The 27,454-nt window shown below is 33.0% G+C and overlaps 1 protein-coding gene across 5 annotated transcripts in view; it reads left to right on the forward strand.

Moving 5' to 3' along the window:
• Positions 1–27,454, forward strand: part of Ku80 (X-ray repair cross-complementing protein 5 Ku80) — a 59,516-nt gene that overhangs the window by 21,516 nt on the left and 10,546 nt on the right. For all 5 annotated transcript variants that reach the window (XM_089253518.1, XM_089253515.1, XM_089253519.1 and 2 more), the window contains exons 11-19: positions 7,146–7,283; positions 7,373–7,463; positions 9,058–9,118; positions 10,504–10,579; positions 15,860–15,949; positions 16,406–16,515; positions 17,198–17,279; positions 17,517–17,592; positions 25,518–25,630. In XM_089253518.1, the coding sequence (XP_089109644.1) occupies positions 7,146–7,283; positions 7,373–7,463; positions 9,058–9,118; positions 10,504–10,579; positions 15,860–15,949; positions 16,406–16,515; positions 17,198–17,279; positions 17,517–17,592; positions 25,518–25,630 (837 nt within the window). The remainder of the gene's footprint in view (positions 1–7,145; positions 7,284–7,372; positions 7,464–9,057; positions 9,119–10,503; positions 10,580–15,859; positions 15,950–16,405; positions 16,516–17,197; positions 17,280–17,516; positions 17,593–25,517; positions 25,631–27,454) is intronic.

A 27,454-nucleotide genomic window follows, 5' to 3' on the forward strand; every position in this document is an offset into this window, starting at 1 on the left:
GGCGACATGTGCAACTAATCCCCCCCCCCTCGAAACATACAAATTCCCATCACTTCATGAAGTCCTTCACAAAATTTCACAATTTTCTGATGACTAGTTTCACCTACAGGCTATTTTAAAATAGGGGCTTTTAATTATGGATGCCTTGTATTTAAAGGATATACTCACAAATATATATTTATCCATTTCTAGTTTCTCACTTCTGATTTTGGAGCATGAATTTTGATGGCAGCACCTTTCAAACACGTAACACAGCCTGATACAAACAACATTCAAAGTCTTAGGGGGTTCAAAACCAACTTTCCTTGTCAGAATAATTTCTGACAATTGTACTACCTCTAGTTGTAAAGGAGAGATACTGCCATGATAACTGCATAAGCTTATGGCTACTGAATGCTGAGAGGGTAGAGCAACAAGTTTTTCATGAGATGGTTTAAGTGGAAAATTGACTGAGATGGTATATCAGGGGCTGTGCTTCTTAAAGAATTATTTTGAGATGAAAAGTATTTCTCTCTTTTCATAATTTGCTCTGCTAAACACATAACCATGGTTTATTGCCATATAAGCAGTTCACTACCATTTTATCCCCCCCCCCCTCCCCACAAAGAGGTGACCTGTATCAAAATTATATTTTTGTGGTGCTGCCATTTGCCTCTCAAATCAGAAATTATAAATTGAGTGAATTTTTTTAAATTCAATTTAATGTTGTGTATCTGCTACTTATTGTTTCCAAGACTTTTTCTATACAGGACACTTGATAGTAGTACTATATTCTGCATTATAGGATCCATTCTGTAGCAATGAATCCTCTTATCACAATAATTTCCTCCAGTCTTTTAAAAATATTTATGTAGAGATTTCTGTTTTTCTAAAATTCATAAAGTGACCATGTCACTGCTCATTAAGTGCAAATGCAAGCTGGCTCCTCTTTTGAAAAAGCCTTTCCACTAAGAGTAGCAACCCTACAACATAAAAATTACCCACATCAACAAGTTTTATGCATTTGCCATTTTTTCACTTCTGGTTTGGTAGATAGCAGCACTATAAAATAACACACAACACCTCAAACATTCACTTATGGTTACCAGATGTCCTCTTTTTTTGTCATTTCACACATCCTTCTACGTTTTAGAAAATTCACCCTTTTGTTATTTTCAGGTTTCCGTAATTTTTTTTCCACTTTGAAACATATATATCTCTTCATTGACATGAGTGTTTGTGTGTGGTTTTTTCCACACGTTTACACGCTTTTGCCAATCACCATTGAAATTCCCAGTATACAATATGCTTTAGGATAATATCAAAAAGGCAGTCTGACCAAAACAACTTTTCTTTAACAAGAAGAAAACTGCAACATCCATTTTATTAATACCATCGTTAGCTCACCAACATCTAATGCTGTGTACTTAAGAGGGTGGTGTTACCTCTTCCATTCAATAAACAAGATTCAAGCAACACTCGATACTGGTTCTTAGGGGTACGCCATCCGTTGTGGAAATTGGGAAAAGTGATGTTAAAATGGTGCACACAGGTGTCCTCCTTTCATGTTTTTCGAATTTGGTAACCCTACTCATGGGGCCAGGAATACCAACACAACACTTTAATCTAATATTTAGTAGAAGTTCCTATTAAGAGCTGTGTGGTGTAGTAGTTTTTTATACAAGGTGAACGTGACATGTTCTGCCAAACAAAAGGGGGGAGTGATAGACGAGCCCAAGTGGTACATGAAACACTCCACCAACCCTGGCCTATCTCGAACTGTTTACAAGTTATAGTGGATAATCGATTATGGAAAAATGTGTTGTGTCTGAGAAAAACTCCAATTTGTGAAGTTTCTGGGAGATCTACACGTAAAACTAAGCACATATCTGGAAAGAGCAGAAAATATCCTATAAAGTGACACCAATATCATTGAAATATCTGAATTTAATGGCGAGCTACAAGTGCTAAAAGATTGGTTAAAGTTCAAAATTGAATTGTTGCCTAAATTTTTCATTGCCAGTTATGCAAACACCCTTAATTTGTCAAATTTACCAAACACTTGTCGTTTGCACCAGCTTTCGAGAGAGCCTACAATAAACTATATCAATGATATAGTTCAAAAAAAAATTAGTCTTTTGTTAATTCAGTTAATGCACCACTGTAATCTGCATTCATCAAAGTAATTTTAGTAGGTTTCAGCGAAAATTCGATTTTTCACTTCACCAATCTCTTGGCACTTGAAATTAAATACATGTATCCTGTAGATCAGTGGTGCACAAAGTTTTTGGACCCCAACCCCCTTTTGATCAAAAAATTTATCGGCGACCCCTACATATGCTGACTATATGTCCCCGGAAGATTGGGACATTCTGTTTTTTTGCCAGTAAGTTTGCAATCCCGAAAACACTTTTCGGAATGCTTGTTTCAGTTTAATTAGGCAATATTGACTTTTAACGATATTAATTTTTTTTTTTAATTATATAAATATTTATTTTGTTTTTTGTTGTACTTATTATTGTTCGTTATGTAAGATTGAAGCTAGTGAGGTATATGGTTCTCAATTTTCGTATACAAGGATGATTAAGAAAGAATCACCCAATTTGAAAATGATTCTACATTTGAAATTGACCTTTAACAAAAATTGCTCATAAAATGTAGACACGTTTTCTCGTATATTCACATACTACTTATTCTATATTCTGTGTTTTTATTTTTTAAAGAAATATAGAATTTTGAGAAATCAGTCAGTTTCCTCTAAGTCACCCTGTAAAAGTACTAACTTGATATCGTCCATCGCATGCCAGAAGCACGAATGTACAAATTTTCTTTTCTTTTAATCAGCTCTGTTTGGATGTCTTGTTTTTCTATCTAACTTGCGCCTGAAACGTAAATGTGTATCCCTATTGGAAACACATGTTACAAAACATTTTAGGAAAATAACTTCCATAGAGTAACATGGGTAGAGAGTAAACATTCAAACGTCATTTCCCACTTTCTTTTATTGCACGTTCATGATTCTGGCATGACGGAGCCAATAATATTGGTTATTGTACAAGTAGAATTTGATAAAATTACATTGTATGATATATGGTAATTAGCTCAGCTGAATAAAGGCATTCTTTAGTTTTGGCATATTTTTAAATAAAAATTTATTTCTTATTTTGAAGTTTTTATTTTAGAGAATCTCTCACGACCCCCCCCCCCCCCTCTTAGTTCATTGACGTGACCCACGATTTGCCCACTACTGCTGTAGATAGAGATAATATCACATTATAGGATTTTTTTTGGAAAAATCAAATTGTCACCAAACTCTGTCAATTATGAACTTTTGTTTAACATCTAATTTGACAAATGTGTGTGCACACGCTATTTTCAATGATGTATTGCGAACAAAGGGCTGAATTTCTCTTGAACCAGAACACTGATATGGTTTGTTGTTGGTTCTTTCGAAAGCTGGTACAGTGGACAAGGTTTTGGTAAATTTGACTGATTTTAGCTATAAGGGTGTTTGTGGAATTGGCGATTAAAAATTCAATGGACAATTTGATTTTGAACTTTGCCAATCTTTCAGCGCTTGTAGTTCACCATTAAATTCAGATATTTCAATGAAATTGGTGTCATCTTGTAGAATTTTGTCTGTTCTTTTTCAAATATGTGCTTGGTTTGTGTGTGTCTCAGAAAATTTACAAATTCAGGTTATTTTAGACTTGACACATTTTTTTTTCTATAATCGATTATCCACCATAATTTGTAAATGATTCGAGATAGGACAGGGTTGGTAGGATGTTTCATGTTTCACTTGGGCTCGTCTATTACGCCTATTGCCAGGGCCGTCATTTCAACTTTTTCCAGGGGAAGGCAAAGCACATGTGCTCAATGTATGTATATATATATATATATATCCAATTTTTAGTGTATTTTCATTTGGGGGGGCCCCCAAATGACGGGCCTGCCTATTGCTTGGCAGAATATGTCATGTTAACTCTGTATACAGTAGACACTCAGTAATTCAGAACACTTTGGACCAGGTGCACGCCGGATTAATGAAAGGTCTTCGACAAAACAATGCATTAAAATTATTTAAACCATTGTATGCCAGATTTTTATTAAAGTGCCATATAAACAAAAAATGATCTGAAGTTTATATATGAATTTAGGATATTGTATATTTTATAAATTTACTGAAATGAGTTTTCATAATGAATCTACATTTCTTTTCTATAACAAAATAAAAATGAAATTATTCATGGTAATTGTATTATTCTGTTGTAATAAAAAAAACGGGTTGCACAGGGACATATTTATTTTCAAGGTCAACCAACTTCCTGTCTTTTTCTCAAGCTTTTTAATTAATCTAATTGTTTTGCATGAGAGTTAATGTTTCGACTACAATGACATTGCACGCACAAGAGAAACATGCAGGATGCAGACAAGATACTATCTCAAATGTAGGAGACTGTGAATCAAATCAAAGCAAAGACAACTATAGACGCACAATTTGGTGGGTTGCAATCAGGGTTGGTAAAAAAACCAAAAAACCAGGTTTTTTTGGTTTAAACCTGTTTTTGTTTTAAATAGTATTAACATTAAAAACAATGAAATTTCTGAAAAATCATTCAAACTTCTAATAATGAAATAAAATAAAATGGTTATTAATGTAATTAACACTATTCCCATACTAATTAATCAATAAATATTTCTTACATTTTAACAAAAACCAACTTTTGCAATTTAATTTTTTGTTTAACTCAATGGATTGTGTGTTTGAAAATTCTTTCAATGTTATTATTAATCATATAGTATATAAAGGTTTTTCTCCAGTTACTTTCAGTATGCTTAATTAGGAAGCTATTTTGCAAAAAGTAATAAAAATTAGGTGAATATAATGTATTTAATGAAGCATAAATAATGCAGATTAATTAGCAATGATTTACGATATACAGGGTGATTATAACTAAGGTTCTGATTTCAAAACACTGTAAAAAAAGAATGATTGTCAAAATGACTTGAAAATTGACATGAATATTCCTGAAAAAATGCAATTTTATTTGGTAAAGGAAAAAATACTTAAAAATGTAAAATTAATGACATCATCCAACATGTGGGAAATTTGCTCACAGAATGGAAACGATAGCCAGTCATAGCAAAATGATACCTTAATTATAGCATTGCACGATTTCATAATTCATGGAAACATCACAAAAAACGAAGTAATTGAACAAATAACTACAACTTAAGAAATGTTAAATATGTTGTCCAACCTGAGGTTGAAAGCACAAAAATTGTTGTTTAACAACAGAATCGGAGTATGCCATGGTCATGATGTGCTTGCAATTCAGCTTTATTAAACCAAACACCCCACCCCCACCCCTGTTAATATTCCTGAGGAACTTCTAACATATAGGGGATGTGCTGGAGATTGCAATTCACCAAAGTTTACAATCTGACCACTGTTTATAACATTTTGAGCTACACCCACTGCCAGAAGTTGCAAGGGTTAAGGTGCATCCTGTCAAAATAGGTCTTCAGCAGCTGCTTTGCTGGTATTGCAATGTGCATCTTGATAGAAGTTCTATCCACACACTGATGCTGTGGAAGTGCCGAAATGATGTTGTTGCACAAAATAGATTATACTGCTCGCCAAGTACAGCATCATCTACTTGCACATTTTGCACTACTTGCACTTTTTTTCCTTTTGCAAAAGAAACTTCCATTGCTTCAGGATTATCAATGCAAATTTTCAAGTCATTCTGATCAGTACTTATTATATAGTTTTGGAATCAAAACTTAAATTATAATCACCCTGTATATAGCTGATTATTTTTCATAAATCTGTTACTACTGTACAGTAGAACCTTGATTAACTGGGCTTAACAGTGTGAAAGTATAAAAAAACAACTATTGACTATTAAGACTGGGAGATATACAGTAGGAGATGTGCTACTTCTTATGGGAAAGAAAATGAAAATGTATGTGAGGTAATGTAACTAGAGTACACTGGTCTTTGTTCTTTAAGGACAGCTGGTGTCTTTATTGGATGATAGGACCACCTGCCCCTAGCATGATGGTGGCACTACTGTTGCTGCTTCTTTGTGAAGGGAAAAAGAAACCCTGTGAGATAATACACCACTACATTTAGATGTATGATGCAATCCTTATTCATGAATTTGCTAAAGATAGAGCATCAGAATGTAGCCAAAGGTTAGAAAATGTTGTAAGAATGAGAAATTTTGGCTTTTGTATATAACTTTAAATAACTAAGATACTTCATATGAAAAAAATATATATATTCTGGCCACTTTTATGAGACTTTGTGAAAAAAAACCCTTATAAAATCTTTTGTCATTTAAAGATAAACCATCAGAATGTACCCCAAGGATATAAAATGTGGTAAAAATGAAACATTTTGGCTAATAATGAACCAATGTGATATTTTTCAAGGAAAAAAATTATATTTAGGCAACTTTTATTTGATTTTTTGAAAAAAAACCACTTGGTTAAAACCGAACAACCCTGGTTGCAATACAGAATATTATTTGGTAATGTTTTCCAAATAATAATGAGAGCAGACACATACAAAGACTTCCATTTCTCTACATACGCAAGGAGCCAGCACCCCTCATATGTTTTCCTGTAAAAAATTCATTCAGCAAGAGAACAAAAGAACCGGGGTAAGAAAATGCTGGATTATCAAGTCTCTGCTGTAATTCCTATCAGACTTTTTGCAAGTAAATGTTTTTTGAAAATTTAATTAAAACTTAGTGAAAAATTTGAATTGACTTGATTTAATGCCAGTTGATATTGGAATTAAATTTCACATCAATAAACATCTTCATCTAAACCAGCAGTTCTGAACCGGTGCTTCACTGAGCCCTTGGGGCTCCTTGTGCACTCCAGGGGCTCCGCGGCCCCTCGAGCGAAATAAAAAAAACAGTAAAATTTAAAAAAATAATTAGATATTTTCAAATAGTAAAAATAAATCAGTAACTTTGATGGATAATTAAAAAATTGGCCTACGGTGCTCCGCCATAGAATTTTTTTACTTAAAAGGGCTCTGCGAAGTCAAAAAAGGTTGAGAACCGATGATCTAAACAATCCACCTTCAAGTATAGTTTTGAATTATTATCGACAGTTTTCACAATAAATTTTTTTCTGATTTCCAGCTTGCTGGTGTTATCCTTGCTCCATTTATCCAAGCTTTACAAGAAACAAAAATGGTTGCAATAGTTCGATATGTTTACTCATCTCGTTCTGCTCCAAAAATTGGATTCCTAGCACCACGTATAAAAGAAAAATATGAGGTCTCTGTATGAATATTTTCTTCTTTTTTTTTACTGGAAATTGATAATTATTTAAATAACAATTCATGTAAGAATTATTATTTTTTCAGTGTCTTGTTTTCATTGCTCTACCTTTTACGGAAGATCTACGACATTTTGTATTCGCTCCTTTAGAAGAGGGCCATAAAACTTCTCCTACTGGTTTGTGTGGATAACATACTGAATTCGATTTTATTATTATTATAAAGTATTTTAAACTCATGTTTCTTAATATTTTATACACTACATTATTGAACTTGCACTATTTTTCACAAAACAAAATCTGACTTCCTGCTGAAATAGAATAGCAATAGATTATTTTTCTTCCAGAATATTCAAAAATAAAACTTCTTAAAAGTTTTTAAAGGCGCATGATGTTTGCACAAATTTTTAAGTTTATGGTTATTATGTAAGGTTTAAGACACGTGATAAGCTATTTAAAGGTAGAAAAGTATGTTTTACGGAAAAAAGTTTCCAACACTTTGTAGTTATCATTTAATGATATTACCTAAATATATGTCTAAAATCTCTAGGTAAGCTTGGTAATGAAATTACTAAAATGTTAAATTGTTTTCGAAAATGTATTTTAACAGTCATGGCAGAAAAAACAAAATCTTTATCTAAAGTTCATCATCTATGTAAAAGTTATTGACTCATTAGTTTTACTTATAAGTTGCATGTGGGAACAGAAGAGAATATCCTAAGTAATACCTACATGTAGCTTCTATTGCTGTTTTAATCATTATTATATTATTGCTAAAACTTTTTAATTTAAATGTTTACAGAGGTGTCGCTGTACTCTAATTTAGATTAAGGACACATCTAATTAAACCGGGACCCAGGTTAGTGGCAAAATCTGGGTACTTTTTGAGTGAAAGTGGGTCCGTCGTGAAAAAAATTGAAGTATTGTTTCCCCCACCCCCATCATTCACTAGTATCCCTGTGAATCAAATAATTCATTTCTGAAAACATGTTCAATCCAAAGGTTCGTTATAAAAAAGTTAATTTACCAACTTATAACTATGTTCTTTTACTTTCATTGTCTACTAGTAGAGAAAGCCTTGCAAAGAAACCAATTTAACATGTAATAAATCCTAAACAAATATAATCAATCTATAATTTCTCTTCTGATTGATTTTTCATTTCAGAAAACCTTAGTTCTTTCAATAATATTTTCTGATTAAAAAGCAAATTCATTCATACGTTTATTCATATAAATCCTTGCGAAGTAATTTCCTGGTAGAATAATTTTCTTTTCTCTCCCTGAATGGCCAGTAACTCTGATCTACCTCCCTTTAACTGCCACACATTTTCATACCTGAATATGGAAGCTATGTAAGAGTATTATTGTGTTTGTTGCTATGCTTGTGTTTGTCCATCATTTGATGTGTTTTGTGTTCAGTAAGTGGTGCCATCTATTCAAATTGCTAATGTGTATATTTGAAACTTGATGTATACAGTATCATGATAGATGGTGGGGGGGGGGGGGGAGTTAGAGAGGTTTTATCTTTGTATTTTTTCTTCTTGGAACTAGGAAGGAATGCTCGTGAACCAAATTTTGTGCATCCTTTTTCGAAATTCCATGTATTTGACACGCTATAGCGCATCAGTGGCACCTCTGGTTTAAAAAAAAAACATTTTTGCAGCTATAAGATGTAGACACTATATTCTGGTAAATGATGCATTTTCAAAATGTTTACAAATATTTGTGCATTTTATGTTTACCTTCAATTCATCTATTTCTGATTTTCAAAAGATGCACAATTGGCTGCTATAGATGAGTTGATAACTGCGATGGATTTAAGTTATGCTGCAACGTGAGTATTTTGATTCTGCCATCTATCTCCTAAAGACAAAACTGGTAATGAATAAATATTCTCATAAATGAAATTTTAATTTTGTGTCTGTTACTCGCTGGGTCAAGTTTTTTGAAAAGACCAGCTTGCACACATTTGTATCTAAGCTTGGTGACTACAGAAAACTCACCTCAGGTGACCACTCCTGCAGGAAAAAATTATACCCACACAGTGTCATGCTTTATGCATACATCATTTTTGTTGCAGTCTTGAGTATTGAACTGTCATAACATTGGTTATTTATTTTATATACAGTTAAACATCTTCGGGGGAGTTACCTCTATTCGGCAGCCAACTTCCTTTTCAAGCTTGTTTTTCTTTGAATGAATAATAAACTTTAAACATAATTAAAATATCCATCAGATGACCATTGTTCACAAATTAAGGGGTGAAAAAAAATTGTGCTTTTTGACTCACATTTAAGGTACCTTTTCGCATTCTTTCATAGAGAACTGATCCACATTTCTCACCACTAATAGGATAGCTGCAGAAGTAAGCAATTTTTGTGATTATGAAGATGAATATAAGACAGTTTCCTGTAAAAATAAATAAAAGCATTTGATTATAAAGAAAAATCTTATTTCTGGTGATCAAAGACTCCAACTCTTCCTCTACATATATCTGAAAACTGTTTCTCAAAATTTGAAAAACGAAGTCATAAAAAAAAATTTAGTGGGCTGTGCTTGTGACAAGACCACAAGTTTGGATGTGAATGTGTCCTTAAAACTGATATTAAAAATATGGCCAACCTAGTAGACAAACTTCAAAGCCATGTTCACATTAATTAGGTATCATTAGGTTTATCTTAACAAGATGTATCCATAAGTACCACTGAATTTTATCTACACTTAAAAATGTTTGCAATGTTCACCTTTAAAAAATATCCAATTGTGATGGAGACAATCATTCTATTTCCATTTAGTGGTCACCTCCACAGACATCCATTTTCTCGTAGAATGCGAAGTGGTCATCTTGAGAGGTTTCACTGTAATTTTAATTTTTTGTTTTTGCACATAACCTTATGTGCCATTCTTATATAATTATCAGAATAAGTTCTGATAACCTGGACCTTTGGAATAGACAAATTTGCATACAAATTCTTGCAGTTTGCAGATCTTTGTTTTCCAAGAAAAATATTGAATCTCAGCAGTTAATAAATTAATTTATTACACTTTTACAAACAAGTTTTAAAAATCCACAATGCTATATTGGCATCATGTGGTTGTAAATAGCATTTTTTCATAACATTCATAATCTATTTTCATTATTAGTGTTCTTTTTCTGTTATCAATTTTAATCAATAGTTTATTTCATTTCTTATTTTTATTTCTTTATCACTCTTCCAGAGATAATGAAGGGAATAGAGGAGAGGGATTAAAATCCAAATATACTGTGAACCCATATTTGCAGCGGTTATACCAAGTGAGTCTCTTACTTTTTCATAATCATCTAAATGTAAGAATATTTTAAGTATTTTGTTAATATAGTCCAGCTGATAGAAGATATTGCATGTGTACTTCAAAGAAACCATCTGCTTTTCAGTAGTTTAGTTGGGAATGGAATAGCTTACCTCCATGGCGTGAGTTCTAACACAATTGACACGTTTAACCCTTTAAGTGGTTTTTAAAATTTTTCTGGTCTACATTATAACTACCACATTGGAAATAAAAGCTATTCCTATTTGTGAGCACCATTTCTTTTGGACAGAACCATCCCTTGGACTAGGGAGTGCCATGAACTTGTATATCCCTCTAGTCATTAAGAGTGCTGACAATAGGTCTCTTCTCGTCATCCCCTATATTATCTCTTAAAGATTTTTTCCTCTTCACTGCCATCAATGTACTCATCTAGTATTTGTACCCAAGAAAAGAAAGCATACATAATCTTTTTCATCCCATAAAGTTCGGGGAGCGGGAAAATCCCTTAAAGTCAGCTTAAAAATCATTTTTCTCGTGATATGTATACTTTTTCCTGGCTAAATGTCCAAAGTGATCATTATTTGAAAATCGTTGTTCGGAGGTTTCTTGTAATGTTAAGTCTATGGGACACATTCGGTTCCAACAAAATGTGGCCATTAGAGGAGGTTTTACTGTATATATATTTACCTGTGGGTACTGTGACAGAGGTTATTGGAAAAATCTGCATCCTTTTTGAGTGGAAGTGGGTCCCTAAAAAATTAAAGCATGGTCCCTCCCCCCATCATTTGCTGGTATCCCATTGAATCAAATAATTCATTTCTAAAATCATGCTCAATCCAAAGGTTCATTGAAAGGAAAAGGTTGATTTACCAGCTTATAACTAAGCTCTTTTACTTTCATTGTCTACTAACAGAGAAAGCTTGCAAAAAACCCAGTAACACCGAGAATTTAATATATGGAATTTAACGCAGGGTATTTTGATGGGATTGTTAGCAAATTCGCAGATGATGTGAAGCTAATAGGGGTAGTCGGAAATCAAAGCAATAGGGAGTTGCTGCTCACCAACTTAAACAGGATTGCAGCATTGGCAAGTAAATGGAGCATGACATTTAGCGCTGACAAGTGCATTGTGGCTCATTTTGGTTCGAACAACCCATGTTTCATTTACGAGTTGAATGGTATCACTATTCATGGATGCAACTAGGATTACTGATTTGGGAATTCTCATTGATGAGTTGGCTTAGTTTTTCTGAACATAGTTCAGCCGTGGTCAGAAAAGCAAATAGAAAGCTCTCTTTCATTCTTAAAAGGTCTCTGCATTCTCCTGAGTCATTTTTCCATTTTTCGAGGCTTAACTTTTCCAGCACTGGAGTATGCCATAACGTTTTGGAGATTATACCTACCGAGGAACATAGACTTGATTGAGAGGGTGCAGAGAAAAGCTACATGTTCTCTTGTTGGCACACAAGGCTTGAGCTATGAAAAAAGACTTGATTTCTTAAATATGTTTACATTGGAAGAATGCAGGTGTCAGGGGATATGATAGAAGTGTTTAAAATTTTCATCGGGAGAGATAAAATGGACATGAAATATTAAAGTAATTTTACATCATAATAGATTATCAATCAACTGCTTCAACAAGGGGACACCAGTGTCGTTTAGTAAGGGAAAAATCCAGGTTGTGGTGTTGCAGGGAGTTTTTCACTAATAGAGTTGTCAATAAATGGAATAGCTTACCTATGGGGGTTGTGAATTTTAACACAATTGATACGTTTAAAAATAAGTACTGCAATAGAAAGGAAACATTTAAAGTAGTATTACTCTTATTTTTACATCCTATGGAAAAAATTTATTATTTTTGAGTAAATACATTTTGATTTTAAGTAAAGCTCATCAAGCTCATCAATTTTCTTATCGACAATTAGGAAAGAGTCCAAAGTTTTTTGTCTAAATTTTCCATAGAAAAAAAAAGTATTTCGGAATGTTTACAGCCGCTTTCACTTCAGACTGGCACAGCGCTTTGCTCCATCCAGATTGTTTCCATGAGCAGTGATGATCACGCTGCAATTTTCCCAACTGTTGGAAATTGTAGATTTCAGTAAGGAAAATTCCTAGCATGTTGCCAATTGATTGGCTTCATCTTTAATACGTTTGCTCGTTTGATTATTTTTACTTCACCAATTAAAAATGCTTTCTTCTTTACAGAATTCCCAATTTTTAACGATTTTTTTTTAAACATACTGCTGAGATGACAAAATGTCTGTTTAGTCTGGAGCGTTAATATGGATATAAAGACAGTGGCAGGAGATAGAAATTAGGGGGGGGGGAGCATCAGATGCCTCTAGGTCTGTTCCACTATTGTTCCGATTTTTCAAGGGGTGGTTTGAAAAGAGTGGAGTCTTGTAATGGACTAGTGGATTCCTAGAAACAGCAGGGAGGGTGAAAGCGTAGCATTTGACACGGAAGTCAAGGAATGTTGTCTCTCGGGATCCTACAAGCAATATGTGTAAGCTTACCCTTGAAAAACTGGGGGGGAAAGTCTGCAGAAGGGACATTTCAGTTCACTATAAGCAGACACTTTCATTCTTTCAGCAGTTCACTATAAGCGTTTAAAATAAAATTAGTTGAATAGGTGTTCAGTTGGGACCACTGAAAAAGTTCACTATAACCGAGAGTTCACTATATCCCAGGTTCACTTTAGCTACGTTTGACTGTATATACAGACCTGCCAGCTTTCTGGATTTTTTGCACTTCCAGCTCTTCAGAATTTAACAGAAAATTAGATTTAAAAGAAAATTTTTTTAGATTTCTTTTAGATCGACAATTTTTTAAATTTTCCCTGGGCTTTCACGATGCCATGGCATCAATGACTAGGGTTGCCATTAGGGAAAACACCTATACTAGACCTTTCAAGGCAGCCTAGCTCACCGAACCTACTTAGTTGAAGATGTCTCTTCCTTCGAGTAGCCATCAAAAAATGTCTTGGCGATCGCATTTAAGCAAACTGACAATGTCGTAACTTTGTTTACTTAGAATTTATCTGCAACCATTTATAAGGGGGTGGTGTTGATTGCCAACAATCCTGTATAATTGTTATTGTATTCTATTTACAACCATGCAGCAAACACAATAACACTGATTGTACACCACGTGATATGTGATACGACTGGAGCTTTTTCCGTCAGCAGTCTTATACTTAAGTTTTTTTTTGTTTTCTTGGATAAAATGCCATCAGAAAGAAAATATACAACTGCTTTTGAGATTTCATGTACCCAAGATTATCCATCACTGATAGCAGCATCCACGATGATTGTGATGATTATATTTTGCTCAGGGGCTATGCAAGACCTGCCTAGGGAAATGGGGGGGGGGCACTTTTCTTGATTATTTAAAAAATATCACAATGTTTTTTGATCAGGTCTGCGGGGGAAGGCCCCCTCAAGAGAATCTCCGGATTTCTGTATTCCAAAAGTTGGTATATCTGCATATTGTAAGCTGCACTCTTTGTCTGTGCTATTGTCTCTCATTTTTTCACCAAAATTATGGAGATTCAAGTTCACTAGGCCTATCACTGGGAGATTCAATTTTTTAGAAATATCTTTGTTTCTTCCTGAATTACGTAAATTTGTCTTCCTCCATCAATCAAACGTTTCACAATGCAGCTTTTACCCTCAGAATAACCGATTCCGATATAACATCTGTTTTGTGCCAACGTATTTTTGGACGCTTTTATAGACAGATTTCTGAGGTATTACCTGTATCAACTTGCAAGGTTGTGGTTCCACTGATTGAAAACACATGGTTTCATAATGCTTTCTCTGGAAAATTTTACAGTTTGGTCTCTTGCTTTTACACTAAGATGCTAAATGTTGTCAAACAAAACTTCTTCCTATAAGTTTCAGAAAATATCTTTTCTTTTCAACATTCAGTTCTTCGCATTTAAATTTGAATGTTAATTCACATTAAATTTCTCAGTTTTTTGTAAACTATTATTGCCATGAATGCAATTATCAAATAGATTCCAGAAATCGAGGAACTTACTTGGGTCTCTGTAGTGTGTGCTGATTTGTAGTCTTGGTTGCTCCAGCATTTTTGATGTAAAATTTGCAATGGCTCTGGAATCTGGTGTTGCAGCTCTTGAATCTTTAATTCTGTTTTATTCAACATTCTTGTTGATCAGTTACACCAGGAACTGCTGGATCCTCTCTTTCCATTCCATGATATTCTTGACTTTGAGTGATTTTGGTTTTGAATTCTTCATCGTCAACATTAAGTTCAATTTCCACATCCAATTTTTCTGTTGTAGTTCATAGTTATTTTTGTTCATGTAGATCCTAGATATCTGATTTTTCCTTTTGGAGTGTCTACCGGCAATATTGTTTCAATTTTCAAAAGAAGTTTCATTGTTAGATATTTGACAGTGTGTTTCCTTTTGAAATTGCTGTATTCCATTACATCAAAAGTTCAGTGAATCAGTAATCAAATTGATGATGGAAACTTCAATCTAAAAGTCCTGTATCTTGAGTTTTGAACTCAACAATTCAAACTATTTTTCTCACCCCGTGGCAGTGATGTGTTACTAATGCCATCTAGTGGTGGTAGTAAATATAATAAATATATCCATGTATAACAATTAATGCTCTGCATTGATTTTATTTATTTTTATTTTATATGTGTCGTAACAACATTGTTTTTTGGTGGCAAAGTTGACAATCACAAATGAAAAACAAAGAAAAACAACCAAATGTATGGAAAATATGAAATTCCTAAGAAGGAAAGATGAAGGAATTTCATTTTCCCATGTATTTGCCTTCTTTTCATTATTCTCCATTTGTGATTATATCAGACAAAGGATCTCCAAAGTTGACTGTATATGTTTTCACACCATAGTTATTTCCATCTGTTCAGTAATTCCTTATGATATAAGATTCCTTAAGATGCTTATGATATTGGATTGGACATCTTTCACAAAAGATTGTGTTACTCTGACTTTGTGTAAGTCAGAGTAGCATAAGTTAACTACTGCTATTCATTTACTTGTATTTATAATTTCTTAACAGTCTTATAGTGTACAAATCTTCAACAAAAAATAGCAAAGAGAAGTTTCAAATTCTGTGTTCACTCACACACATAAGTTTCAAACTGTCCATTGTATAGTTTGAAAAAGAAAACAGTATATTATGGATAACTTATGATATAATTTTTTTGTTGGATTTTTTTTTTTTTTTTTTTTTTTTTTTTGTTCAGGCATAGCATTTATTACCTGTATAAAATATTTTTGTAGTGTCTACAAGAAAGAGTCTTGTCTGGTCCAGATTCATCATTTCCAGAAATAGCACCAAATATCAGGACAGTCATTGATCCATCCCCTGAAGTAATTAAGCTTTCCTGTTTCATTTTATTCATTACTCCATAACTTTGCATTTACATGGGAAAAAAGCTAAAACAATCTCATAGTATACAGGGTGATTCAAAACTCAACATACTCAACATACAAATTTTTAGGGGAGGTAGAAAACACAAAAACAAAACAGAACCACAAAAAAAAGAACTGAATCAATTTTTTTTTATGCATAATTCTGTGGTGTTTGGTCAGAACATGATATCTTTATTTATCCTCCAGCTGATCAGGTTGGGATTTCTGGTCATACATTCCTATGTGATTCTGTTTTGTTTTTGTGTTTTCTACCTCCTCTAAAAGTTTGTATGTTGAGTTTTGAATCACCCTGTATGTAGTAAGAAATATTATGCACATGGGCTACATTTTGGTATGGCTGGTATTTGACTATATATTGTCTATTTTTCCTTTTTTTCTATATATATATAAAAGTTACTGCAGGCATCGGAACCAATAATAAAAAAAATGAAAGGTCTTTTTCCACTGAATGAAAATGCAAAGAAAAGGCATTATGAGATTGGAGGAAATATGTTTGCTAATGGGTATGTTATATTGCTTGCTGATAATTTGTGAGTACTATCTTTTTTTAGCTTATCTTTGTTTTAGTTTTTTTTATTTCAGCATTAATGACAAAATATGTATATAGAAATAATGACAAACTGAGGGATTCTTATAAGTGAAGAAACAGCATGTCATCAAGAAATAACATTATTTTACTTACAAATAAATCACATTGTATAATACAAAAAAAAACCCTGAAGTTCTTTTGTTTTCTCTATCGGATCAAAAAAAAAAAATCAATAAATTATCTCTTACTCCTCTTTCAAATTTCAATGAATGAACTTCATATACTGCATATATTTCTAAATACTAAAGAGCAGAGATGCACATTCTCCAGCCCGTGGACCAAATGCAGCCTGCAAATGGGTTTCATCCTGCTGCTAAAGGTGTTCCTAAAAAAACTCCTGTTACACACAGCACTATAGGTACACCAGTTTCTTACCCATGAGGGTTAGCCAATCGCATATCTGCCCTGTGAATTGATATGATTGTGCACCCTCTGTAATAAAGAATAAGAAACATGATATATGAAGCAAAATTGGATTAAAAAGACCTTTAATTATGAAAATTGTAGTTCCACATTTCTGCAAATAAAGACTTAGGCAGATGTGTGCACGGATCATTTTGTGTTCTGTTTCAATTGAAGTTTTTTTTTTTTGTCAGAAAATCTTCAGAAGAAATGAATCCGAAGAAAATCAAAGTAGAAAACAGTATTGTGAATGCAGCTGGTGACAGAGTTGTGGAAGTATGTTTATTCATCATTTGGAAAATATTGTGATATTATTAAGGCATGAAGAGAAATTAGTGAATCTGTTTAATCTCAAAGTAAAATGTTTAACAACTTTATAATTGTGAGTTAGATTTTTTAATGTTGCTTTTATTCATATTTGGTTAATAGAAATGTTCAGTCTCTATATTAATTAAAAATCTTTTTCTAGTATGTTTATGGTTCTTTCTAAATTTTATTTTGATTTTTTTTTAGGTCGGAACTGTAAATCCTATTCAAGACTTTCAGCATTTGATGACTTGCAGCAATAGCCTTGATTGGTTTAAAAAAAGTAAGTTTTTCTTTCCGTTTCAGTTTTTAATTTCTTTTTATGTGTAAATATGAACTTACTCAAGTACCGTATGTGATTATTCATAAGATTTGAACAACGCTTCACATTAAATTTTATTGTATTTAATATAAACAGTAGTTTTTTAGTATATTTTGTTGAGCATTATTTATCTTCATTTTAGAATATTACTATATTATTTTCATTTAAAGTAGTTATTCTCAGGGGTATGGGGTAGCACTAACTTTAAGAGGACGTAAGTAATATCTTTCTATTATATTCTCAATACAATATTTTTGTTCTCGTCAAACTAGTAGCCCATTTTTTGCACCACCTATAAGACGTGTTAAAATATGCAATTATATGCACTAACTATAAGAAGTGTTAACTTCTTATAGTTAGTGCATATAATTGAATATTTTATTGGATTTTTTTATGTAGAATATGTCTTTGATGTCGAAATAGGGGTACCCTATGTGTGTGCTAAGTTTGTGAGTGTCACAAAAAAGTGTTGATCATGAAAAACTTAACTTGAAAACTATAAATGACACAGAAATGAATGATATCTGATTTGAAAGAGCATTAAACAAAGCACATAATAAATGCTCATTGACCTGGAGATATCAACTTCAACTGATGCAATAGGGCTGCCAATCCGAGGCACCAAAATTGAGGTGATGTACCGATAAAAATTAGTGCAGCTCTGGACTCAGACATGGTAGCACTTAGTGTGAGGTGTCATGGAAATTGTTTCAATGCGTTCTACATGTATACAACAAAAAAAGCAGAGCGTGGTAGCCCAGGTCAATATGATATTTGCCTAATGTACCAAAGGATGTATAGAGGCGCTGCGAGTTTGATACCTGATCCATCCTTATCAGAGACTTTCCTGACATAGGGTACAACAGAAACAGCAACAAACATGACCACAAAAAATTATTACTACCACAGGGAGTCCCACACTAAGGGGTTAGCGCACCAACCTCTCTGAGTATAAAAAGGCAAAAAATGTCTAACACTGCCGTTCAGAATTGTCAATAAATTGTAGGTACTATCTATAGACCTTGTGTGCAGAAAATGATCACAAAAAAGGGAATAGTGATCATGCGCATAATTGTGAAGAACTTCAAAATCCTCTTTTTTAGCGCAAAATGTCTCCATTTGAGCCAATAAATGCTTTCAAAATTATCTAAAATACATTCAGACGATAGGTCAGTTCAGAGCATTCCAAATAGTCTAAAATTTTTAACATCGAAGGGGATTTTATAGGGACAGGGTTCGTACAGTCCCTGAAAGAAAAAAGTTTGTTTTCAAGTCTTTAAAAGCTCTTGATAAATCATTGCAATCCTTGAAAAATTTGTCTGAGTGAATTTCTCAGGGATTTTGTTGAGGAGGGAACTGAATCCTCCGCCAAACCATGTTCCACTGAGTTGAAATTGAGTAGAGCAACAGCAACAAGTTACGAGGCAATGTTCAAAACAGGACACATGGGAACGCATACTCAGGGTATTTCTGTGCTTAAAAAGATGTTGCTTAAAATCTGGCCACAAAACACTTGCGTAAGATATTAATTCAATAGCTTAAAATATTTCAAAGCAATGAATGTCAGTTGCATATATATAGGCTAACCATATTTCCTCAATAAAAATATGAGAAAATTGCCAATTGTCATCAAAAATTATGCCAAAGGTGAGCAGAGTTGCCAATTATTGCTAAAGTGAAGCCCTGTTGCATTGAAGCAATAGATTTAAATGAATTCTATGGGAGCAAATGTTGACAAATATGTGAAATGAATATTCATATTTAAAGCCATAATTATAATTTATAGAGTTGGGAAAATAATTTTAATGCGTAATTTCAGTAAAGAATGAAATTTCGAATATTCTTTGGGAAAATAACAGATTTTTGTGAAAAATTTGAGCTGGCAAAAATTACATGAAACTATGGGAATGTCCCAAGAAATACGGGTCATATGCTCACCTTAAATATATAATTTCATGTTTCTGATTTTTATGTTGAAGGCAAATTTCAATACTGTTTCAAACATAAAATGATTTCTGCTTGAATGTCATTTGTCTACAATATTTTTTTAAACACGATCTTTAGAACTTAATATTGTCTACAAGTTGAAATAAGAACTAACTGTAATTGTTTTGAATATTATATATCTTTAATAAATTAGTATTTTCAAACACTATATATACATAATTAAAAAATGAGTAAATGTTGAATATAAATTAAGAAAATCCTATTAATTTCATTTTTTTGCAAAAATCATGATTTTTATCAACCGCTATATGAATGTCCTTGAATTTTTGAATTTTTCCTGGAAAAGTACTTGAATAGTCCTTGAATTTTTTTACTTTCAAAGAGTATGAACCATGTCATGGTTCGTACGGTCCTTGAAAACTTTGAAAAGTCCTTGAAAATTTTTTTTTTTTTGAAGTCCTTAAAATTCTGCGAGTCATTGAAAAAACAATGTGTTTTACGAAGTAGTTTTCGCCACCTTGTTTTTTTTTTTTACTCTAAGTTACGTCCTTAAAAAAAAGTGCAAAGCACAGGAAAAAAGCTTTAGCAGCCAATAACCCTGAATAACTGGATTTAAAGATTAAAAGCACATTTTTTTCCCATTATTCTTGAGCTGGATTTTCCTAGAAGTAGGTTTTCTGTGCTGCGTGCAAAGTGAATTGCCCAGCGTGACGCACCGTCTACTCACCAATAAGGAAACAGGTTCGACTGATTTCCTACACAGTGCAACAAGCATCATGGCAGTGTTTTATGTAGGGCAATTGTTTCTGGGGGAGTCAAATGTGTCGTGCGCCAGGCGTTTCACCTATCTTCTCTTTATTTTTGTTTTATTCACTTCCCTTAAAGCCAGAGTAGCTAATGCCAGGGACGTATGCTATATAGCCACCGTGAGCTGATGTACCACGGTAGGAAAACACAAACGCATAGCATGATTATGTAACACGTTACTGTCAACGCGAAATGATCCAGTTCGGTTCATGCTGCACCAAAAAACCCATGTTGGAATGTTTTTTCCCTTTTTATTCTCTGTGCACATGAAACCAGTCGGCCCGACACAATATGTAAAAATCGGCAGCGGCATGCTCTCACCCTCACGGGACCATGGCTTTATACTTTATAGATAGGCTGTTTTTTTTCTGTGTGTATGTCAGGTTTTTTTTTTCTCCCCCAAGATTGCTGGTTGTTATTTGTCGGTCATTTTATTTATTTTTATATATGACCGTAAATTATCTTGTTTTTTTTCCCCTTGCAACTTTCATAGAATAGAGTTCAAAATGAAGAACTTCCAATTGTTTTTTTCCTTCAACTCAGTCGGCATACTCCCCCCCCCCCCCCACAACCCAGTTCTAGAAAATCCTCTCTTTATAGTAACATGTATCCTGTGATTGCATGTGCACGTATTTGGAGTCATTGGAAGTCATTAAACTTTTGTACTAGGTATTTTTTCTGGAGGACTTGAGAAATCTATCTTAAAAAAAGGTAATATTTTTGCCGAAATAATTTCAGCCTTTCGGTTCGTAATTGAGCAAAGCTACCTCTGATTAGTGGTAACAAATTTTTATTTTTTTAAGTAAGGAGTGATGTGAAGCGCTTGTACAAGGTTCTTTAAAGAAAGAAAAGAAAAAATGAGTGGTAAGTATTTTAATAACTTGTGGCTGAAAAATCACTGCTATCAAGGTTAGTTGCTCAGTGTGCTAGACAAAAATGCTGCAAAATGCAAGCTGTACTTCAAAATTATCAATATTGCTTCAATGGGGGAATCTGTGCTGAAATCCATTGAGTTTATATTACTGGAGGGAGGGTTGGTAAAAAAAGTTTTTTTGTTTTAAAAAAACCAAAAACCGGGGGTTTTTTTGGTTTAAATAGCATTAACCCTCTGACTGCTCAATTTGTGGACCGAAATTGCTTCAAAAATTGTCTAATTTATTTTCACTCAAAAAGTGAAGTTTGATTGGTAATACCACGTGCCTTCAAATACCTCAATTTAGTGGACAACTAACGACATCTGTTGGCCAAAACATAAATGAAATGTCTAATACTGTATTATAATTTATTTCAGTGGTTAAACGGGGAAAAAACGAGATGCGCTCCTCAATAAAGGAAGAAAAACACATGCCCGTGGAAATCGCGGGATGAGCAGATTTTGCTACATTTGAGTTGCCCGTGGAAATCGCGGGATGAGCAGCCAGAGGGTTAACATTAAAAACAATAAAATTTCTGAAAAATCATTTAAACTTCTAATAATTAATTAAAATAAAATGTTTATTAATGCAATTAACACTATTCCCATATTAATTAATCTAGAAATATTTCTTACATTTTAATAAAAACCAACTTTTGCAATTTAATTATTTTTTTGCTGAACTCAATAAATTACTGTGTTTGAAAACTGTTAATGTTACTATTAACCATATAATACAAAGGGGTATTTTCTCCAGTTACTTTCATTATACTTAATTAGGAAGTTATTTTACAAAAACTGTGATAAAAATTAGGTGAATATAATGTGTTTAATGAAGTATAAATAATGCAGATTAATTATATAGCTATGGTTTATGATATACAGGGTGATTATATATAGCTAAAATTCAGATTTGAAACACTGTGTGTAGAAGAAGAGCCATTGTCAGAATAACTTGAAAATTTACATGAATATTCCTGAAGCAATGGAATTTTATATCGCTAAGAGGGAAAATACTTAAAAATGGGAAATTAACAACACTGTGTTCATTGAACTCAAATTTCCTTACAGAATGGAAACGATGGCCATTCAGGGCAAAATGATATCTTAGTTAATATTGCACGATTTCATAATTCATGGAAACATCACAAAAATGAAGTTAAATGAACAAATAACTACAACTTACTCAAGAAATGTTAAATATATTATCGTAATCTCTGGCAATGAGGTGAAAGCACAAAAATGCTTGTTCAACAACAGATCAGACTGATCAGGTCATGATGTAGATCTGCTTGCACATCACCAATGTTTCGCAATCCGACCTCTGTTCATGAGATTTTGAGGTATCTCCCTCCCCTCAGCCAGAAGTTGCAAGGGTTAAGGTCAGGTGTTGTCATGCCATCCTGTTATTGTCAAAATGGTTCTTCAGCAACTGCTTTGCTGGTATTGTGATGTGCATCTTGATAAAAGTTGCGCTATCTACACACTGATGCTGTTAATCTGTCAAAATGATGTGGTTGCACAAAATAGATTATACTGCTGTGGCCAAGTACAGCATCATCTACTTGCACTTTTTTCTTTTTCCAAAGAAATTTCCAGAGTACCCATGCAAATTTTCAAGTCTTTCTGACCAGTGCCTCTCATTGTACAGTTTCATAATCAAAACTTTAATTATAATCATCCTATATATAGCTGATTATTTTTAATTAAGTTGTTACTACTGAATCTCGATTAACTGAGCTTAATGGTGAAAGTATAAAAAAATCTATTGAATCTTACGACTGGGTGATATAGGGTACGAGATGTGCTGCTACTTATGGGAAAGAAAATGAAAATGTCTGAGGTAATGTAACTACTAGTACACTAGTCTTTGTGTCCCTTAGGGGCAGCTGGTGTCTTTATTGGATTATAAGACCACCTGTCCCTAGAATAATGATGTCACTATTGTGGCTGCTTCTTTGTGAAGGAAAAAACAAAAATAACCCTGTGAGATAATACACCACTACATTAAGATGTGTAATGCAATCCTTATCTTCATGAATTTGCTGAAGATAGAGCATCAGAATGTAGCCAATAGTTAGAAAATGTGGCAAGAATGAGAAATTTTGGCTTCTATGTATATAACGTTGAGCAATCAAGACACTAAATGTAAAAAAAATTTATGTTCAGGCCACTTTTATGAGATTTTTTTTTTTAAAAACCACTTGTATCATCTTACACCATTTAAAGATGTACCATCAGAATATACCCCATGAATATAAAATGTGGTAAGAATGAACAATTTTTTTTTTGGCTAATAATAAACCAATATGATATTTTTCAAGGGAAAAAATGATATTTAGGTTACTTTTATGGGATTTTTTGAAAAAAAACCACTTGGTTAAAACAATGGTTTAAACTAAACAACCCTGCTGGAGGGAGTATGATGCAGGGTGCCATAACTAAAATTTTTGTAATGTCTTGCCGCCCCCACCAATTCAGAATTCGATAATTTTATAGCAGTGTTCTATGTGTTTACCTAACAATTACCACCCATGGCAATTGTCCCCCCCCCCCTAGTTCTGGCCCTGGTATGATATCAGCGGTCTACATCATTCCTCGTAAGATCATGTGACGCATTGAATGTCTCTGCACGATCTCCATTATTTTCTTATGGCATCCATAGTCATTTAAAACAATAAATGAAAGAAATAATTTCAGCATCGATGATATAATTCCAAAATTAATGAAAGAGAATTCCAGAATGAATGAAAGAAATAATTTCAGCATTAGCAGAAGAAACAAATCCAGAATTCATGAAAGAAATAATTCTAGAATTAATAAAGCAGATAATTCTGGAATTAATGAGAGAAATAATTCTGGAATTAATGAGAGAAATAATTCTGGAATTAATGAGAGAAATAATTCTGGAATTAATGAGAGAAATAATTCTAGAATTAATAAAGCAGATAATTCTGGAATTAATGAAAGAAATAATTCCAGAATTAATGAAAAATTTTTTCAGCATTAACGAAAGAAATTATTCCATTATTAATGAAATAAATAAATTCAGAATTAATGAAAGAAATGATTTAATCTTTTTCTATCTTTAGAAGAGTTATTTTTTTAGACTTTAAAAGAAAATTAATTGCAATATTTAAAGACTAAACTATATGTTTCAATGAGGAAATTGACGGGCATGAACACTGTGTTATTTAATGCATCATATGATTTTCTTGCATTCAATGTTGCTGCCGTCGCTGCAGCTCCATGCTCCCTCCAATAATAGAAGCTTGATGCTGAAATCCCATATGAAAAGTGAAAAGCATTGTGATTTGGTGAAAATCAGGCAATCATCTTCAAATTTATTGTTCAAGAAACTTCCTGCCATGAATGATTCCATCAAGCCTGAAAGTGGCGCTGTTGAAAACAAAATAAACGTTTTATTGGAAGTCATTTATTGAAAAATGAAGTTGTGAATGTAGAAATTAAATGGTCACTACAATATATATATATATATATATATATATATATATATAACCACCATTCGCACGAATCAATATAAACAACCTGGGGGAGGGAAGCTGTAGATAATATGCAGTGGCCTATAAATCATTCTGAGAAATGTATTAGAGCATGAATTACTATAAATACTCAGTGTTTTTTTTAGTTTAGTTTATAATTCTTGAATTATCAGCAAGAAATTAGAGTAATTTGTAGTTTTGATTTGTTTGTAGCGGAAACATTTTCCATGGGAGAAATTTGTCATAAAGCTCAGTGATTTCTTAATGATACACACAGTGGGGTTTTTTTCTATGATAAAAACATGCACCTTGTTTGTCTGAAATTTTTTTTTTAATATTTCAATGTTAACATGAAAATTTGAAGATGTATAAGTATGCAATATATGCACTGTATGATATACATTATGGATGATGTGAAATAAAATATGTAGAAAATGCAATCTCTGAAAGTTTCAATCAAAATTAAATATGTGCCTATTATTCATGTGAAAAATATGCATTTGTAAAAAGAGTCCTTGAATTTTTAAATTTTACCTTGAAAAGTGCTTGAATAGTCCTTGAATTTTTTTCTTTGGAAAAGTATGAACTATGTAAATTGCCTTCATCTTTCCCATTGTTCCATCATAATAAGATAATTATATCAGTTACCTCATATACATCTGCATAATTATAAAAAGAGCTGCTTTTTTTTTTTGATTGGTGAATTTTTCTTCTAGTATGCAAGCAACTTGAAAGTGCAGTCTTGCGTTTTTTGAGTGACGAAAAGATAAATTTATACCATAATAAAATAGTCTCGTGCTTACAAGAATACAGAGCATCTTCAATCAAAGTGAGTATTAGTTATCATAATCAAAATTAAATCTTCTGTAATTAAAACTTCTGTAACTCAGATTTTCAATATCTCAAGGAAATGTCAACTTGTAGCACTTTACGATATTGAAATTTGAACATTATTAACCTTTTGCGCTCACAAGGAAAGGGTCTCAAGGCGAAGTTTTCAAAATATTTGGAAAAAAATTGCCTCTGATTCTACTCATTTGAACATGCACAAAAGTATCTAAAAATCTGGCAAAATTATTATGGGTCACTCAGAAAAATGTAAATATATCAATATTTTATAAATATATATATTTATATTTGGGTTGCTGTATTTTAGAAATATGACATCCATATTTTTTATATGTATCTTTTTCTCAGCCACCTCATTGGGCATTTGTCTGTTGTGGCCTTGTATTTGCATTAATATTTACTAATAGAATTCAAATAGAGGCCAAGAATGAATTTAAAAATCCAAGAGTTAACTGACATCATTCAAACATCACATAATCAGGTACAACAAGGGCAGAGAGAAACAACTAATTTCTAGAAGAGAAAAACTAGAGGGTAGGAAGGAAAAGAGTGAAGAAAAGTTTTTTGTACAGGGTGGGCAAAAAGTCCGTAGGAACTTCAAAAATTAATAAACACCAGAAAAATAACCAAAATAAAAAACGGTTTGCATTGTTAACATTGCTAGGTCACTGGAATTTTTTAAGATAAGAAAAAATAACTAAAAAAACAGCCAATAGGTGGTGCTAGTACAAGCAACTTCATTGGAAATATGTGAATGAAACAGTTACTTGCGATCCTATTCCACAATCAGTTCACCATTGTAAATCGTGTATGTGGACCTGCTGCACTCTGCTGTTGCTGGATTTGTGACTCTCCTGCAATGTTTTATCCCTTGTAGTGGTCATGTGAAGCACATACTGCTGTAATAAACAATTTGGAGTCATTCTGTTCATTATTTACATATCTTTTCTTTCACTTGCGTATGTCAGCACCACCTATCAGCTGTTTTTGAGGGGGTTTTTCCCCATCTTAAAAAAATCTCCATGACCTAGCGATGCTAACCCTGCAAACCATTTTTTATTTCGGTTATTTTTCCAGTTTTTATGAATTTTTAAATTTTCTATGGACTTTTTGCCCACCCTCTGGATATCGCCAAGAATTGTGAGAGGCTATGAGTAGCTGACTGTTATCATTTTTAGTAAATTTTTGCAGCTTTAATAATTACATTTGCACGCTTTGCTGCTAATTTTTTGTTTTTGTGTTTCTGGGTGAGATTAAATTTTTTCAGGAGGACACCTTAGGACGCTTTCCTTTTTAAATCATACAATGTGATAACAAGAATTGTTAAAATCAGTTATAATAGAATTAGTGAAATGCATTTCATTTATAAATGGTCATAACTACTTCAATGAAAAGTCGTAAATCATGAGAAGCTCATTGCAAAAGTTTTAAGGTGCATAAAGAGGGGGGGGGCAAAAGAAAGGTTATTCTTACCCAATGAGCATTAAGCCACTTTGTTTTGTATAACTCTTGGGTGTTGCTGAAAAGAATTTTACAGTCAACACTCTTTCTAACGACCTCACTCTATCGCGACCATTTCACTACAACGACTGGTAGGATGTGCCAAATGTTTTCATAGGACAACTATCATATATGTTTTACTTTTGATATAATGACCCTCCTAATGTAACACCCTTTTCGACAGAATGAAGGGGGTCATTATATTGAGTGTTGACTGTATTGTCCTTTGTCAGGCAGGTAGCTGGAGTGTCAACAACTTGTCCCAACCTAGAATTCCTTTCATGCTCACATAATCTGGCAGGCA

Source organism: Pholcus phalangioides, unplaced genomic scaffold, assembly GCF_987345545.1.
Source record: "Pholcus phalangioides strain wild (caught in Gottingen) unplaced genomic scaffold, Ppha-v1.0 ptg000039l_1, whole genome shotgun sequence".
NCBI classification, from domain to species: domain Eukaryota; kingdom Metazoa; phylum Arthropoda; class Arachnida; order Araneae; family Pholcidae; genus Pholcus; species Pholcus phalangioides.